Source organism: Typopeltis vanoorti, chromosome 25 (genome assembly GCF_054136105.1).
Source record: "Typopeltis vanoorti isolate ZY-2024b chromosome 25, IOZ_Tvanoo_1.0, whole genome shotgun sequence".
NCBI lineage: Eukaryota > Metazoa > Arthropoda > Arachnida > Uropygi > Thelyphonidae > Typopeltis > Typopeltis vanoorti.
In genome coordinates, this window is record NC_143573.1 from 38,147,682 (window position 1) to 38,167,442 (window position 19,761).

At 34.2% G+C, this 19,761-nt stretch overlaps 1 protein-coding gene across 10 annotated transcripts in view; it reads right to left on the bottom strand.

Annotated features, from left to right (window-relative positions):
* LOC150092673 (liprin-alpha-1-like) overlaps positions 1–19,761 on the bottom strand; it is a 778,236-nt gene that overhangs the window by 44,507 nt on the left and 713,968 nt on the right. For all 10 annotated transcript variants that reach the window (XM_090414522.1, XM_090414524.1, XM_090414523.1 and 7 more), the window contains 2 exons: positions 15,038–15,238; positions 7,938–8,113 (listed from right to left, as the gene is read on the bottom strand). In XM_090414522.1, coding sequence (XP_090270648.1) covers positions 7,938–8,113; positions 15,038–15,238 — 377 coding nt within the window. The remainder of the gene's footprint in view (positions 1–7,937; positions 8,114–15,037; positions 15,239–19,761) is intronic.

Here is a 19,761-nt window from a genome sequence, read left to right on the forward strand (position 1 = left end):
TATATAATGTTCGGATCACAGGCGAAGCTACACGTGCAGTTAAGGAGATCGCTATAAATTACTGTCAGTTGTATGAAAAAAAAAAAAAAAAAAGGAACAGAATGCCCGCTAAGCTATGTTAGCTCAATTCTTTGTTAAGAAGTAGAATAATATATTCTACTTCTTATATTCTGAATATGTTTTATTGTCTTTCAGCTTCATCGTTTTCCTTTAACTAGCACCTGAGACATACCCTAATTCTATTATAAAAAAAAATTAAAATTCAAGGTCAAAAAGAAATTTGAGGAATGAATTATACATTTTACCATAGGTTATTATATTTGATTAATGCTTTTTTGATTAATATGCCTGTATTAAAGAATGCATTAGGAGCATGAATTGAGGGATTGCTGTATATATTTTTTGTAATTTTTTTATTTATTTTTTATATAGTCCAGAAACCCTGCTTTAGAAGATCAAAGATGGAACTTTTTCAGTCACTTCAGGCTTCTAATAAGCAGGAAGGTGGTCTCACAGCAGGTGATAAAATTCATCTTCCATCTAAAGACAATCACGAAGTCCATGTCAGGATTTGAACCCGTTGACCTATTGGTTGGAAAATGGATATGCTAACCACTCAGCCAACCAGGCTGACAAGTAACGTGTCACTTCATTTTGGTTGGGTAGGCACATTTTTTTTTTTTTTTTTTTATTTTTTTACACATTCTGCAACATATACGAGAAGCCAATTCAAGTTTTTTTGGTAGAATTTTCACATAAAACTAATATTTGTGAACTGTCTTCATGGAACAAAAAATATCACATAAGTGACGTTTTCTTATTTTGAGTTCATATATAACATTTATTTTTTAAAATATTATCATTTTAAAAATTTACAGTTATACTATATAAGCATTATCTACAAAAACACTAAAAGAAAACAAAAACAGTCATTGCATTTAGCATTCCCCTCTCCCTTATCTCTAGAAATATAGAGTTGGAATTGCATTTATTTTATGTGTGGAATATTAATATGGTTTCAATTCTTATTTACTTCCAGTACAGTCATCAGAAACAAAGTTTATATAGAAAACCAAAGTCATTGTTTCTTTCATAAAATAATCAAATATTTTCTTTTTCTTATCATTTTGAAAAAAAAACCCCAAAATTTTCTAATATGATATTTTTCATATTTCAGTCTCAAGTCAAGTCTCTGATTCCTCAACTGATTTTCAAAAATAAGATAAGCTTTGCTTATCTTTTAGGATTAGCCAGGCTATTTTTTGATTTCTAAAAAAAGTTTTTTTTCTTCCTTGCAGTTAAAGAATAGAAGGAACAGACATGAAATAATTCAAAATTTAAAAAAAAAAAAATTACCTTTCCATATTTCTTGCTAAGTAATACAATTTCTTCCTTTTTTGTGCCTGTGGAGTGCAGTGGTGATGTGCGTGTGTGTGTGTGGGGGGGGGGGATCCATTATATACCATTTTGTTGTCTTGCAAATAAAAATTTGGCTTAGTGCATAAAAATGCATCCTTCTATGGAATGACTTCTAATGGGACTACATTGATCAAGTACATATAAGAAACAACTATGTTATACCAACTAGTTTCACCAACTAAGGCTGTCGGCATCTTCAGGGTACGTAACTGATGTAAGGCACTAAAAGCTAAAAACTGTTACAAACTATAATCAACCAATTCCAATTATATTAGACAAAGAACAGAGTGCATACAATACATGCATACAGGGTGCATGATCTCACTTGTTATTTAGGAACATTCTATAGTTGGCACTGTAATTCAGTTCTGGTGAGTTAAGAGATCTAATAAGGGTCTTCCAGATCACGGGCAAGATTAGTTCTTTGTTCCTGTTAAAGTTTTGTACACAGCAGGCAACTGCTGTGGCTTCTTTAATAATTCTGGAGTGGAAGTCCTCCTCTATGTAAGGAATTGTGCTTCTATCCCACTCTATGATATGGTTCATTCTTGAGAAATGAAAAGCTAACTCCGATTTTTCTTCTCTGTTATTATTGACGTCACCAATGTGTTCTTTTTGCCTAATTTCAAGTCTCCTTGAAGTTTGGCCGATGTAATTCAAGCCGTACGAGCAGGGTATGTTGTAAACTCCAGCATATTTGAAGAAAGGATGGCTATCTTTTGGAGATCTTAAGAATTGCCTACTCATTTCTGTAGGTTTAAAGGCCACTCTTATTTTATGTAGTCTAAGGAGTCTTGCAATCTTATTTGAAACTGTCCCTAAGTATGGAATGATGATGGTAGAAATATGATGTATGTCATCTCGTCTTTGTGGGGGGGTCGGGTCAGAGAAAAGTATCTCGTGGACGAGTCTTCGAGGAAATCCATTCATGGTAAGGTTGTTAGATATCAGGAATAGTTCTTCCTGGAGGTCTTGTTGATCTGTTGTAAGGAGAGAGGCTCGGTTCTTCAATGCTAAGTTTCTGAGAAATGTGGTGGGAGGAAGTGAAATGTAAATAATGTCCTGTATTGGACATTATTTCCATTTCCATTTGCATTTCATTTCATTTACAGTTTGCTGTAAACTGAGAGGTTGATATTGTAAAATGTTAAACAACGACAGAACAGAAAAGTAATATCTTGTGGGAACAAACTTCCTAAAATGTTGATGACGTCCTTCACAGGGATGTTAGTCATTGTTTAACATCAAACTTTTTCATATGGAATAAAACTATATATCAGCAATTGACTGGCCTTGCAATGGGTAGCCCTCACTCTCCATCTTGTGCTGATCTGTTTATGGAGGATTTTGAAAGTAAAATCTTATCTCAAGTAGATCCTAAAACCACAGTATGGTGGTGATATGTGGACGATATCTTTGTTGTTTGGAACCACACAAAAAAAGACCTGTTAGACTTTCTAAACAAGATCAACTCTTTACACCACACAATCATATTCACTCTAGAACTTGAAGGAAAAAGATATCCAATTACCATTTCTGGACACTTTAATTAAGAAGCTAACAAATGGTGGTATCAACCTCTCAGTTTACCGCAAACTGTAAATGAAATGAAATGCAAATGAAATGTAAATAATGTCCAATACAGGACATTATTTACATTTCACTTCCTCCCACCACATTTCTCAGAAACTTAGCATTGAAGAACCGAGCCTCTCTCCTTACAACAGATCAACAAGACCTCCAGGAAGAACTATTCCTGATATCTAAAAACCTTACCATGAATGGATTTCCTCGAAGACTCGTCCACGAGATACTTTTCTCTGACCCGACCCCCCACAAAGACAAGATGACATACATCATATTTCTACCATCGTCATTCCATACTTATTTCAAGATGACATACATCATATTTCTACCAACTAGTTGGTGAAACTAGTTGGTATAACATAGTTGTTTCTTATATGTACTTGATCAATATAGTCCCATCAGAAGTCATTCCATAGCTTTTGTGGTCAAGAAAATTAAACATTTTTTAATGTATCCTTTATGTTTTATAAAACAGTCTCTAACAAAATCTTACATATGATTTATTGATCACTGATTTTTTTGCTAAGAACTCAATCAACATATGTGAACCGATGTCATGCCCTGAAAAATTATGTGATCATACTTGATTGATGAATTTGCCTCTCCATGTAATTATTAATAAGCTAATGATAATTACAAAAACTATTTATTCTTGATTAGTTTCTTGGCATCTTCAATTTATAGAGTTCATAGGATGACATGTAATTTGCATTCCAACCAGAGTAAGTTATTATGCCACCCATAATACCACAACCATTAATTACTGAATATTTATTTGAGCAGCAATCCTAATAGATAAGACTGCTACTGTATAGAATGGCAATTGAATTTCTGTAATGGATATTCAGAGAGGGATGGTTTGAAAATAAAATCTTGTTAACTATTTTTCTGGAATATTCATTAAGAGAAAATAAATCAGAAAGGTCTTAGAGTTCTGTTTAAGTTGATCTTCATTTTGTAAAATAAAAACTGCTTGATTCTTCAGGGTGTGGATAACAACTAGCTTTTGAGAAGGATGGTGAAGGGACGAAGCAAGGAGATAGCATTCTATACATTTGCAATCTGTCCATTAGGATAGGTGTTCTTTCCAAGGATTACAGCATCAAGGATTACTTTCAAGCTGATTCAAACTGTTTGCAACCTCCTCAGATCCCCTAAAGACAGCACCTCTTTCACAAACACCTGGGAATCTAGGATACTAGGGTCATGTGGTTTGGCCAACATAGAACAGACAAGCCATGATTTTGAGATGAGAAAGAAGGAACATGTCAGAGACATAGAGCAAAAAAAAAAAAAAAAAAAAAAAAAAAAGGAAAGATCTGGTCTGGCCTATCATACTGAGATATTTCCACTTGACCAAATTTAGAAGAAAATTTTTACTTTAGACTTCTCAAAGATTCCCTAATAGTTATCCATTGGCACATATCTTTTAAGAGAAACCAAGAACTTGTATTCGCTTATATTAAATGACATTTAGAAATCTCTCATTAGATATTTTAAAAACATGCCAGATTTCAATTTTTCTAACAATTATCTTCAATCTTTATCAGGTGACAGTTGATGCATGGCATGTGACTCTACATTCTTGTTAAGATGAATTTAATCATTTCTTATAGCAAAGTTTTGAACAACTCTATAATTATCTATTTTTCTATGCTTTTTATGTACTTATAAACCCCAAAGACACCAGTTGGGTGTAAGCCAAACTAGCTGGTAGAAGTTTTTAAATTGCAATGACTAATAAAAAGTCCTGTATAATCTTCATTTATTTTATCAGTAATGATGTTTATTCTAGTGAGAGTTGACTATTGTATCATTAATTATTATTATGTGACACCTCCAAGAAGTTCAAAGACTCATTGAAGGAGGGCACCTACTCTACAACTCTCCATCTCCACCACTCAATCCACCAACCCCAGCTATTGCCTACTACTACCACCACTAGTATTTTCACAGACAATCAAAAATAACCATGCCCACAGCCTTTTGGCTGGAGAGCAGATACACTAACCACTCAGCCAACCAGGCCGGCAGGGTATTAAGTAAGTATTAAGGTTGAAGAAACTAATGAATCAATAGTACTTTTGTTAGTAGGTGATGTATTTCTGTTGCAACATATTTTACAGTATATCTGCTGCATGTTCATGTTGACATTTATCAACTGCTGATTTGCAACTTTATGTAAGCTATATATTATTATTATTATTATTATTATTATTATCAGACCTCCAGGGGATCAAGCACTAATTGAGGGAAGCCATATATCATCCACACAAGCTGTCATACCTTCTCTTAAACTCATTCAAACTAGATACACTCATTACTTCAAACAGTTCTGTGAGAAAAAAAATCTAGCTCTCATGGCTTTCTTAATCACATACAATATTCCATGGATGCTCCCTTGTCCTCTCCCCACTCTCCATATAGTGAAAAATTTCATCAACTGATATCCTATAATGCCTTCTCAAAACTTTACAGACCTCTATCATGTCACACTACCTTCTCCTGTCTACCAGAATCTGCAGTCCACATATTCTCAATCTTTCCTCATAATCTACAATCCATAATCCCAATATCACCTTTGTAACTCTTCTTTGCAGTCTTCTCACAGCTTCTTTATCCCTTTGGAAATCTGGAAACTAAATCTGTGCACAACCGTTCAAGTGTGGTCCTATCAAGGCCTTGTAAAGAGATAAAACGACTTCATATCCTTATATGTCGATGTTTGTTTTAACATCGCAATTATCCTCCGAGTCGTATTTACAATTTTTGCTGTGTGACCCTTGAACTTCAACCTTCTATCCACAATAAACTCCAAGATCTCTAGCGTCATCAGTTACTCAAAGCATAATCTCACCAATATAATATGCCACTGGATATCTCATTACACCAAAGTGCATAATTTACACTTACTAACATTGAAATGGCAGCTATTATTGTATGCTTACACTTCCAGTCTGTTCAAATCATCCTGTAAATGCTGTATATCAGTAGCATCTCTGATTGCCCTGCCTACTTTTGTATCATCAGCAAACAACTGAGGGTCTTCTGTCAGCCCCTTTCCATATCACTTACATGCCGAATAAACAACAATGGTCTAAGGACTGATCCCTGGGGCACACCACTGGTCACCTTAAATATGGCAGAATTCACCCCCCCCCTTCCAATATACCACTTTCTGATACCAGTCCATCAGCCACCCATTTATCCAAGCAAATAGTTTATATTCCAATCGCATATTCTCTGGTTTATGCAACAGCCTTTCATGTGGTATCCTGTCAACAAAGTCCAACAGTATCATACTGTATCCATTCCCTTTATCCAACTAAGCTGCAGCATTATTATAAAATATGAGCAATTTCTCAGACATGACCTCTCTTTAGTAAAACCACATTGTTTCTTGCAAAGTATAGCTTGTTTGTCCATCTTGTTTCTGTATGGGTGTTCTTCCTAACTTCTCTAAGATCTACACAATCACTTTAGGGATTGGTATGCAGTCTTTGTGAAATGGGATTATCATACATTCTTTCCATTCCTGTAGTATCTTTCCTAGGTGTTTTCAAGGGTCTAACTAATTCGGCTGAACATTCCTTTGGAATGCATGCTAATATCCTATCTGTTCCTATTGCCTAATTATTATCCAAGTCATGCAACAGCTCTAGACCCTTCTTCTCATGCATTTCAATCCTTCGTTCACCGTAGTGGCAGTACTGTGCACTGTTGCATACATCAAGTTGATAGATCTTGGCAAAGTGAATACTCACTATCACATCAGCTTTTGATACAAGGCTAACTACTGCATTTGGAAAAGTTCTGCATTCATTCCTTCTTTTATTTGCAGCATAACAATAAAATTCTTTTGGTTGCCTTTGGCTGTGCATCCAATTTCTTTTCATTCTTCAACTTAGCTTTATCATACAATACTTGTACCTTTTCTGGCCAGTAATTTTTATATTTTATGACTCCTCTCAGTTTTATTCTCATAATATTCTTTCCACATCCATCTTCTTCTTATCGATCTCTTGCTTAATAAGATTGTTAATAATTATATAATTCCATATAAGGTTTAGACATTTATAAGAATTCACATCCACAGTAAAATATATTTGAATGCATTCTTCTGGACATTTTCTTAGATTATTCCATCACTCAATAGCGAATTTTAATTCTTTGGACTTGTAGTAATTTTTCACAGTGAGTTTTCAAAATAATTATTCCAGACATTCCACATATCCTTTCCTTTAGTTTTTAGATCATCCTTATGACCTTTCATTCCTTTTGTAGCAATCTTTCTGAATTTCTGAAGCTTTTTTTTAATAACATCCAAAATAGTTTGTCACATTTCATTTTATCATCTATATTCTTTCCTACATAACTACATAGCTTTCCTACATTTTTCTCTATATTCTCTAAGAGAATTGATTGAAATTCATTTCTTACAACTGAGTAATTAAGAGGATGCCAACTATTTTCTTTGCTTCAAAAAATTCTTTAATTCTTTCCTACCAGAGCCTTCTGAAGGACTGTAGGCATTAATGTTTCATTTTCCAATCTCCATTTTTAAATTTGCAAACCTCACTTTATTTTAAATGGCTTCCATTCAAGAAGTTTAACTCCACATTTAGTACTGATTACTACAGCAATTTCTCCCTTTCTATGATCTCTAAGCCCTTAAGAAAGCATCTTATAATTATTAGTTAGAAGGATCTTGCCCATTTCAATCTGTAATCCATTTATTATTATTATGATGCATCTTTTAATTCTATTGCTAGCTTCTCTTCTTTTCAAGTGATATGCTATTTACCTTGATGTTGAATATCTTAAATTCTGCTGAAGTCAGAAAAATGTAATTTTAACACACATACACACACACACACACACACTAAAAGAAAGATAAGTGTTCAGAAACTCTGTAGAAAAATAAAACTTACCTATGGAAGCTATCTACCATTTTAAGATGCATCCTTAGATCTTTTTTAGTAAGATGGTCTAACATTCTAGCATCCACTAAACATTCCATGAATGTGGAACGATACTGTGGCAATCCTAAGCTGGGAAGCCAATCATTTCCTATCCATTCATGATTCATTTCACCGAATGCTAGGCTCTAAAATAGAAACCAAAGAAATGCAATTATTTAGTTCTTCCATTTACTAGAAATACATTTTAAAATATCTTAATAGAATTAGGTAAGAAAGGAAACGATATACATGCAGAAGCAAAGAAAGGTAGAAGAAACAAAAATGGATGAAAAATAATATGGTGATATATAATGATTCCATGATTAGGGGTGTATCAGATGAACAATGAGAACAAGTGGAAGGTGTGATTGTGTTAGTCAGAAAGAATTATTTGAAAGGAAGTATGGTATGAGAGATGATATCGAAAGTCATGTGAATCTGTGGTCATGGCATAACAGGAATGAGCTTGTGCTTGCTGAATCATTCATAATGCCGGCCTGGTTAGCCGAGTGATTAGCGTATCCGCTCTCCAGCCAAAAGGCTGCGGGTTTGAATCCCGCGGTGAGCATGGATGTTTGTGATTGTCTGTGAAAATAATAGTGGTGATAGTGGACAGTAAATGGCGTTGGTATAGATGAGGCGGTTTGTGGATGAAGTTGGGTAGTGGAGATGGAGAGTTGTAGAGTAGGTGCCCTCCCTTGATGAGCCTTAGGACTCCCTGGAGGTGTCAAATAATAATAATAATAATAATAATAATAATAATGATTCAGCAAAGTAGCAGAAATGGTCTGCAGTATGTTGATATATGGAATGCTTTTGATGGCCAAAAGGATTTGCACTTACAGAATAGATTATACTTGAAATGATTAGGTGTTTGAAGAAATTGTTCTTTGAAAGAGTCAATATGAACGGTAGTAATCTAGATGTATATAGGGCAGGGCATGGGGCATGGATATATGCATTACATTAAGAGGTTGAAATCGTGAGTTTAATGTGTGTGTGTGAGAGAGAGAGAGAAATGACTCCAGGAATAGTGGGACTGTGGTTTAATCAAGAAAAAAAAATTAAAAAGTGAAAACTGTTTTGCTTCAGCATGATTTAAAATGAACAATCACAGCAGAACACGTGAAATAGCATTAATTTTGGCTGTAACTTATATGTGCATTATTATTACTATGGAGGCTCCTCCAGGAAGGACCTCATTCATGTTTCACTTATTGTTTTCTGAATTCATTTGCAAAAAATGCACTTGCAACATCCACTGGAAGCCCAGCACTGTACCTCACATCCTTATTCAGCTTCCAGAAATGATCACACGTTCTCCTCCCGACACGTGCCAAGAGATGTCAATCTCACTTATGTCAAACTGTAAGATCTCCTTAACACCTTGTATGTTTCCATAATATCTTCTCTCTTCTATTACTCAAACTTGGAAGACTACATTATGCCTTTATAGCCCACATAAACCAGGATGATATCTGGCCTGTGGAATTATGCATGAGACACAGTTTTGAAATTTTTTTTTTTTCAATAGGTTACAAAGTAAATTATATTTGAGAAGAAATTATATTATCGTTTAATTCTTTATTCAAATGTAAGTAAACAGAAGTTGCACATGAAGTATCTTCACAATTAGGCTATTTGTATATAGATGTTGTTGACCTCACACCAATTGCCTCAGTTATCCCATAATGCAAAAACATGAGAAGTGCCACTACCCAGATTGGTTTCAATTGATCTGGGTAGTAGTAAAGGGAACACAATATAATTTCTTGTCAAATATAAGTTACTTTATAACCTAGTAAAAAATTTTCAACAACTATTGCTGATCTGGACTATTTTTATAATAAAATGCTACACATTTTTACTACTTGTATATGGACAATATATGATTTCTGCATTTATTCAACTTTGATATCTTTCTGGATCTGGCTTTCAACGATGAGAACTCAATAAAGGTCAGAACCAGTCTGGGTAGTGGCCCTTTCCATAATGCTTTTGCATTATGCGACACTGAGGCAACTGACGTGAAGTCAACAGCTTCTATATACAAGTATCCTAGTTATCCTTTACTCAAGTTACTCTTGGGTAAAGCATTAAATAAGAATATAATTTCTTGTCAAATATAACTTACTTTTAAAACCTAGTTGACAAAACTTTCAAAAACTATCTCTTATGCATAATTCCACAGGCCAGATATCATCCTGGTTTACGTGAACTCTTGTATGGAGTCAAAAGACTCAGTGAGTGAGGGAGGATCTCTTTCACAATGCCTAAATACAAATACCTACCATAATCCATCAATTTCTCATCTATCCAAAATGTGTCGAGAGTTCCCCGATTAGGAGTTTAATACAGCAAGCTTGCCACTCTTTTGCTGCATCCTACCAGGGATAAGTATTTCTAGTCTGTAGAACTGTGGGTGTTCACAGGCTGGTTTGCCTGCTCTGAAGGATGAAAAACCTGAGTTTCCAGGAGAAAAACCCTCTACCTCTGTATGAGACTAGCTAACTCACCATTTGATTAAAAAGACCTGATAAAGGTTCCTTATATCATAGATGGGATTTGAACTGGGATCTTTTTCAACCAAAGGGCTCATCTATACTAACTGTGCTACAGAGGCTCAATAACTATCATACATATAATATAAAACATGTTCTAGAGTGATTATCCTTAAGACAAACACAGGGATAGTTTTTAGCAATTTTATTTGAACCAGATTATTTGATAAACAGAATACATTTCTGTAAGCTGTTTAAATATTCTATTAATGCATTATTATAACCAGTGGCATACCAAAACATATGGGATATCCCTGCAGCTAATAATATGGGGCCCCTTATGAATCATAAGTGGTCCCATAAGTTATGATTAATATACTAATATGGTTGCTTAAAGTCCAAAGCTGTATAACTGGCAGGATACCTCCATAAAGCCTTTTAATGAATACAGAAACAAAGCTTCTGCCCAAATGTCCAATCCTCAAATTCTCATGGTGAAGCTCATTTGCAGTTATCTACCTGCATACATAAAGAACAAGGATGGACTGGCAATTTGGAGTATAGCCAAACAAAATGTATTCTGTATTGGCTTAAATCAAAAGACAATGATGGTACAACAAAAAGAAATGTTATTCCATCTGGGGCATCAGCTATTCTGTCATGGAAAATAATGAAACGTACTGGAACAAATTCCAAATCAACAACAGCAAAATTCATGAGAGGCATCAAAAGTACCCAAAGAAAAGATGTAGAACTTGCAGAAGATGTTATCAAAACAAAGAAGACAAAAACAGGTGAGATTCTTCTACATAACTATAAGATAATAATGATCAGGGAAGGAAAGATTAATTAGCTATAATATTCCACATTAAATATGGAGATAATCTTCTTGAATAGAAGTCAATTTCATGTAGAGTAATATAGGTAAACATCAAATAAAGAATAGGACAATGCAACTTATTTGTGACTATGGATACACCAATGGTTCTACTAAGAAAGAAATGGAGAAATTTTCTGAGTTATTATAAAAGGTAGCTGACACAAAGAAAAAGTTGGTCCTAACAGAGGAATTTTCCTACTGAGTGTCCCAGGTAAGATTTATGCTAACATAATTGAAAAGAGGTGAGAAAGATTGTGCAAGAGAAACTTGGAGAAGAACAAGTTGGGTTCAAACCAAACAGAAGTTGTCAAGATTAGATTTTCACTTTATGACAAATAGATGAGAAATCATGGGAATATAACAAGGATCTGTATTTAAGTTCTTTAGATCTGGAAAAGGCATATGACAAGATGCTAGAAAAGCTGTTCAAAGCACTACAATTGTATGGTGTAAATGAACTAGAATTAGAACTGAAGGAATTACTGGAATATGATTTGATGTCAAATTAGGTGTAAGACAAGGGTGCACACCATCCTCTGCTCTTATTCATCATCTGTATAGAATACATTATGAAGGAAAGTGGCATTATCAAAACCGGACATGTTATTCTCAGCTCTTTACTCTATACAGATGATGTTATATTCCTAAATAAATTCAACATATGTCTGCAGTATTCCTTAACTAAACTGAATAACCATTTTTATTGCTGATCTTCACCTTAGGACAGATGAAGATCAGAATTAAAAAGACCAATACTGTGAAAATAGGCAGGAACCCTGAAAACATCAGCTGCACCCTGCATGGAGAACCTATTCAAACACATGAAATAGTTCAATTGTTTAGCTGTAATTTTTTGTACAGATGACCAATTAAATATGGAAATTGACAACAGAATGAGCAAAGCTGGTATGGTAGGGAGCCAACAGAATACAGCTACTAAACTTGCTGTATTCAAATCAGAGTGTTCCAACCAATATTAATTTTATGGATCTGAGAGTTTGGTTAGAAGCAAATTATGAAAAATTAAAGAGTGAGTAGATAAGAATCAGTCTCAGAATCATATTAAAAATGAAAATATTAGGACAGACCTTGGCATTGGTTAGCATTCTGAAATGTGTGAGCTGAGTTAATCTCAGATGATATGGTCACTTAAGCAGAATGTGAGAAGAAAGATTAACAAGATTAACAAAGCAGGTGTTTCATAGTAGGATAGCAAGATAAAAGCACACAGAGCTAAGAATACAAAAATACAACATACTACAATATTGGAGTAATGACAGACAAGAGAATACTTTGAGTATTCTCTTGTCATTATTACTAACGTTCAATAGAAAGTTAGTAATAATGTATATTTTGTAATACTACCAGTATTACTATATTGTAATACTATATTTATTACATATTTTGTAATAAATCAACTGTACACCAATTAAGAATATATATCTGGAATTCAATGATGATGATAAACATGCTTAATTATGTATTTTTCAAGCTGAATTAATAACATTCTTGTAAACATATTCTTTATCTCGTGAATTTTTTTTTTTTATATTGAAAGTATGAAAAATTTGTAAATGTTTCTTTTATTAGCTTTAATTACATCAGTAAAATATACAAAATTTTAAATTGCATAACAAATGTTTTAATACTAAAAAAGTAATCAACATATTTACATCTCTACAACAAATAGTGTGGTTTTTAACTAACAGTAATTAAATGCTGCTACAGTGTGATTAAAACACTACAGAGGCTCCAGGTGATGAAGATTTAAAATAATGAAAGGTACTGGAACAAATTCCAAATTAACAACAGCAGAATTCATGAGAGGCTAAGGATGATGGCTGAAGAGTATGACACATTCCTTGGGGGGGGGGGCTTCTCTATGGGTCCCACATGCCATGAAATATTAATAAAGTCCCTTTGTTCAGTCAGGAAACAGAGTAATTTCTAAACTGAGGAATAGAGTGTTTTTCTATTACCCACCTTAAAGCTAATATAGATAGACACTGAAGAAATTGATGTTTACATGAAAGGTTATCAGCCTATAGCACATTAATATTAGTGCTATGTGTTGGTTAAGGGTTAAATAATTCAGTACAGATCCAACACGAAACTTTTTCAAGCCACTTCAGAACCTCCATTAAGTAGAATGGTTGCATACAGTGGACAATGAAATTCATCTCTCACCTAAAGGCATTCACAAAACATTCATGTTTAAATTGGGATTTGAATCCAGAGCCTGTTGGTTGGAGAGTGGAAAACGCTAACTACTCAGCCAGGGAAGCAGCGGAGAATAGCAAGCACTGGAAGTTTATGATTTAGAGTGATACTCCTGTTACACCTTTTTTCTGATTGGATGGATGATTGTGGGTATGAAGCATGCAATGAAAAATGCCTTATGCTAGAGTATATCATCCTAATTGTGATAGGATGATATGCCCAGGTAGCAGAGGTGCAATAGTCTGCAATTATTTCTCTTAGTATGATTCAAAATCTTGGTTTTACTGTACCTAAAAAGAAGATAAATGCTAATGGATATGCAATGTTTCCTGATTGTCCAATATCCTAATGTTCAATCCTCACATTTATGTGGTGTATCTCATTAGTGGGTATCCACTGGGTACTGAACAAAAGAGGATGGTCTGGCAGTTTGGGACTTAATTGAGCATATTGTACTCTCTGTTGGTTTATGCATGAAATAAACATGATTGTACAATATGATAAGATTTCATGGCAGATGGACATGCCTAATTAAACAAAGCTACAGAGAACCAGGATGATCAGTATAAGTCAATTATTGGAATAAACACAACATCAGAAGAATTGAAGTAGGATCCACAAGGAGCATCAACGAAAAGGGAATCAAACTTGCAGAACCAGAAAAGTATCACATGGACATAACCGGTGTTACTGAGACAAAGAAGACTAAAACAGGTGAGATTTTACTAAATAATAAATACAGGATGCTATATTTGGACAACAACGATCAAGATAATTTGTAGTTAGCATCCTGATATAGACAGCCAACTACAAGTTATCTTGTAGTTGGCAGTCAATGTATTAAAAAAGCTAGAAGTTCCACTTTCTCTGGAATAAACCAGAAAAAAAGTAGTAATAGTGAATGTTGTAGATGACTCGAAATTTTTTGATCTGTGGTGTAATTTAAAAAATATATGTACAATTTGTTCACTGAAAAAAAAAGTTAACACTTGAATAGAATGGACAAACCATTTTTTTTTCATTCAGTCAGTGCCTACAAAAAGATATAAACAATGAAAATACAATGAAACGATTCACTTTAGAAATATTTAATTTCTATATACCTGTAATAACAGGTATATAGAAAACAGGTATTTTTTAAAGATATTTAAAAAAAAACCTTAAGTTTTTTTTTAAATATCTTTCATACTACTGTATTTTTAGAATTCTGTAAAAATAAATGTTTTTCCTCCTTCAAATTGATGTAAAGTCACCTGGTTTAGATTTTACTTAAAACAATATAAATATCATATGTCCTGAGAAATGAGAACATTCCTGAAAATGATCTTAATGTGAATATTGAAATGCTGACTCATAAATTTTAATTATTACTGATAAATGGATTATCTCTAAATTTTTTTATAATGAAAAATAAACAATTTACATCATCTGAAAAAAACTTCATATATTAGTAAATGACACAAACTTACAGTACGTGAAGGTTTTGGAGCTGAGGGACTTGTCAGTGCCACCATCTCTTGAATAGCTAACCTCAATTTGAGGCGATGTAAAGGATTACTAATACCAATTTCACGTTGAATTTCAGTATCTGATAAAGCTGACATAATGGCTCCACTTTTAACATTAGCTCGACATGCCGCAACATACCATGCTGGCATTCCTACCCACAGCTATTCAGAAATAAATTTATAATTAAATTAATGAATTCATTATAAGTATATAATAAAATGGAATGAAAATAATGATTTGTACATACACCAGTAATAAAATATTTCTTACTAACTTTTATTTTATAAAGAATGATCAAGTAAAATAAACCTTTTTGATGATATGAAATAATAATTTTCTTCTTTCCAGCTGTGGTAAATTGTCTTTTTTTTTTTTTTTTAAAAAAAAAAAGATGTATATATTTGTATATTATTATTATTTCTTAATAGGAAAAACAACTGCAACACTGTAATGAGGAGAATTATAATGAATGAAATTGCTTATTTGCTACAATCAACTAAATCATTTTAGCAATTTGAACAAGTATAATACACAATAGTATGCCAAGTTGTGATAATTACACTTCCGGTATTTATATTATTTTTATATTTGTCTCCTTGTGAACCATAATAATGTGCCTGCTCTCTATGTGCACTATCTTAAATTTTATAGTTTAAAAGTTTTATAGTTTAATCTTAAATCATTATAGTTTTAAAAGAAGCAATTAAGTGAATAATAGAAATACAGGAAATGTAACTACTATGCATATTACAGAAATATGGAAGGAGGAATTACTTTAGGGCTGGGTCTTCAATATATTTGAATGATCAGGTAAAGTCTGACAATGAAAAGAAGTCAGCCATGTGGCAAGCTAAAGGAAGAAGAATAATCACAGCAGAATAGCATTAATGGCCATGGAGTGGTAGAAAAATGATGGCTGTAGCAGAAAAGTGGAATTTTTTAACGTAAAAAATACTGAAGAAGATTAAAAAAAGAGGCAGATGGATCAGAGATGATACTGCAGGGATTTGATGCCAATATTGATGTAAGTATCAGCAGGTGTTAAGATAATATACAAAGGAACAAATGGCAATGGCTGATTTAGCTGTTTAACTTGCATCGCAATATAGGGCAGACTAATCCCAAAGAAGTAGAAGGAAGGTGGTTTAGTTCTACTGCATAAGGATAGTACTAGGAGAGATGCAATTAAACCATTTCATTTAAAAAAGAGGTGTATGGAAAGACAAAGTCTAAATATATGAAGGTGATTAGTAGCCTAACATAGAACTTCTACTGTTCAGTGTGTAAATCAAAGATACTAGGAATGGTCTATAGGGTAATATCCAATTATCTGGTAATGATACCACTTAGGAAAGCTGATAAGGAATTTGGCAAGGCACACTCCAAAATGAATATTCTGGACTAACTTAGTCGCTTAAAAGTGTACTGGACTGAGATTTTATGTTCATGGTAACATGGTAAAGTTGTCATGCTACTGTTAACTTAAAATCTCTGTCCAGAAGATAATGCTAATTTACAGTTATAGGTAAATTTTAATAAACTCTATTTCTCACACAAAAAATGTACTCACCCAAAACCCCTCTCGTTTTATTAATGATTCCCAATAAGAGCTTTATAAAGTGATTAGTAGTACCCCTGCTATGGTTGGAGAAGTTGCTTTGTTTTTTATTGAATAAAGAATATTTTGTTTTATCCGATCTGCATCTACTTGTTATGTCCACTTATATTTGCTGAGTTCTGATTACAGGAAAAGTGTTCTTCCTCTTGATAAGATCTTCATTAGACCATGTCAGGTCTAATTTTGCTTCTGATAAGATTATTGCAACAAATCACTGTGATGTTGAAGAGAATTTCAACTTGCAGGGATAGTGAAGTTGTACTGCCTCTTAATTAAGTCTGAATTAGACCTTATTTGGTCTAACTGTACTTGAGTATGCTCACTCCTCATCTCCATAATGGCTTTTGTGGGAATGGCAGGAGGGAGAGACAGACTAAGATTCAGATCTGTGGAATGTTAGTTATAGACATGGTGTGGTGGAGAGGAATGGACTTCAAAATTTTATTTTATATACAGGGTGGTTCAAAATTCCACATACAAACTTTGAGGGGAGGTAGAGAACATCAAAATCAACCATATTCACATAGGAAAGCATGACTGGAAACGCCACCTGAAAGCGATAGGTGGCGCTGTTTGCCAATGCTCCAGGTGAGCAATTGGGACTTCCTCATTCAAGCTTTCAATGTCGTACAAAGAACATACATCGTTTTACGAATGCTGAGATGGCAGACATGCACCTAATTTACCATATTATGTATCCAACTACTATTGAACTGTTCAGTTATGCCTAATAAAGTTTTTTACACTACTTACTGCCTTGTGTTAACTTGTGTTATTTCTGTATCTTTGTGTTCTTGTTAGTACCTTCCAGTGGTGTTTCCAGTCATGCTTTCCTATATGAATATGGTTGATTTTGATGTTCTCTACCTCCCCTCAAAGTTTGTACATGGAATTTTGAACCACCCTGTATATATATATATATATATATATATATATAAACCCCAAATGAGAGGTCAAAAATCTATAATCCAAGAGTGTTGCATGTAAGGACAAGTATAATGTTAAGAAGAAGGCTAGTCCTAAGTATAGATGTGGATGGAATGAAAGAAGATAAGAATATGGTTTGAGAAGTTTTAATATGAACTGTATATCAATATGCTCAGCTGCTAGTGTTTTTACATTATTTAAGCAAAGTGGAGAAATGTAGTTGCCAGTTTGGTGGAGCAAAAGACATAATGTAAAAACTGAGTATCTGTGAAAAAATGATTAGAGGAATACTTTGTGAGAGCAGACTACCATCTTCTGTATGAAACTGAGAATTCTTAGAAAAATTTTGGTACACCATGTTAAAAATGTGAGTTCAATACTCTAAGGTCGGGAAGATTTAGGATATACAGTGTTAGGAGTTGAGTAGGAGGGAGAGAGAGAGAGAGAACACGTGTTGTGTGTTCTGACTAAAAAAGAATACCTTTTTTTTTTAAAAGGTTGAGGAGGCTATTGAAATGCTCTTTATGTCAGGATAAGCTAGATGTAAAAGTCAACCAAGAAGAGAAACTGACCTTGAATGGATAGCAGAACATTATCAAAAGTAAGAGGAAGTGAAGTAAAACTTTCTCAGGAAATAAGACAGGATTTTATTTTTACAGCACTGAAATTCACTAAATTGCCTTTATCCCGCATGGAAATAGTGGGATAAAGGCAATTTAGCGTCGTGTCCTCTTGAATACCTGAGCACTGCATAGTTTCTCGAATCAAGAAGAGGAAAAGAGAATACTGTCATGCAAAACTATGGAGAGAAACAATGTCGTTGAAGTACAGGAAAAAGAGAGCAGGCAAGAGCACAGAATCCTGGACTCTCCAGCATTGATAAAGACACCTGATGAGAGGAAGCCATCCACATACAAAATGAACAACGAAAGACCAAGCTGGCAATACCACACAGGGTAGGACCATAAGATAATAGCTTGGTTAAGGAGGCCTTGATGCCAGACACAATCAAATACCTGGAAATATCAAGAGTAGCCATATCAGTTTCTATTTCTACAGCCTGTGTACAAAGGTTTGTATAAGAAGGTCTACTGCAGAACAAGAGTGGTGGGTCCATACTGGTGATCACTAATTCATTGACAGGTTTCATATAGTAAAGAAGCTGGGTGTTAATGACCTTCTTCATCACTTTCAAGAGTATTGAGGTGAGGGCAATGAAACAAAAGTTTAATGGTTGAGTTTTATCTCCCTTTTTATGATAGGATAAAAGCTTACTTGTATACTACTGACAGGGCTGTACTTATGCACAGGTGCATGAGGCTCTAACTTGGGGCCTTGAAAAATTAGGGTTAATTTAAGGGACCCCAAACAATGGGAGAGCTCCCGAGGCACGCGTGGCTTGAGGCACTAGAGTGTGCTCCTGGAGCTATCCCCCATTGTTTGGAGCCCTTACATTGGCTCTAACTTGGGGCCCTAATTTTTCAGGGTCCCAAGTTAGAGCCTCGTGCACCTGTGCAAAAGTACAGCCCTCCCTGACTACTGAGTAGATGTCAAGAAAGTATAACAGCTTGTATAGGTGATTAACGATGGGTGTTAATTCTGGAGGACAAGTTTTTTTGTACAACCTGAGGGATACCGCATGGAATGAGAGACTTAATATCAAGACACTGCCAAGGATTTTTCTGATGTCCTTCTAGCAAAAGATGTATACTGCAAAAAGTTTGTGGTATAGCAGAAGATTATTTGCTCTGGTAGTCTATACAAGAATTGGAGGAGAAGACTGATATCAAGAGGTCTGCCTAATTTTTGGGTGATGTCAGCATGGTACCATTAAGATGCAAGAGAGGCGGAAATAACAATGTAGAAGTTACACCCAACAGTAAGGGTTAGAAGGCTTGACTGCCATTTGAATGGTCAGCAAACTTACTGCATTTGACCCTTATGATTTTTTTTGATTTATGATTTATTGATGATTTTCTTATATTTGTTTTGGGTTGTAGTGTAGGCTGAATGAGGAGCTGGAGAGAATGCAACCTTGACTTAAATCACTGAATATTTATCTTGGACTACTTTGGTATATTTTTTAGAGAATCCCAGATCATACACTCTTGAATGCTAGCAATATCAATTTCCTTCTTA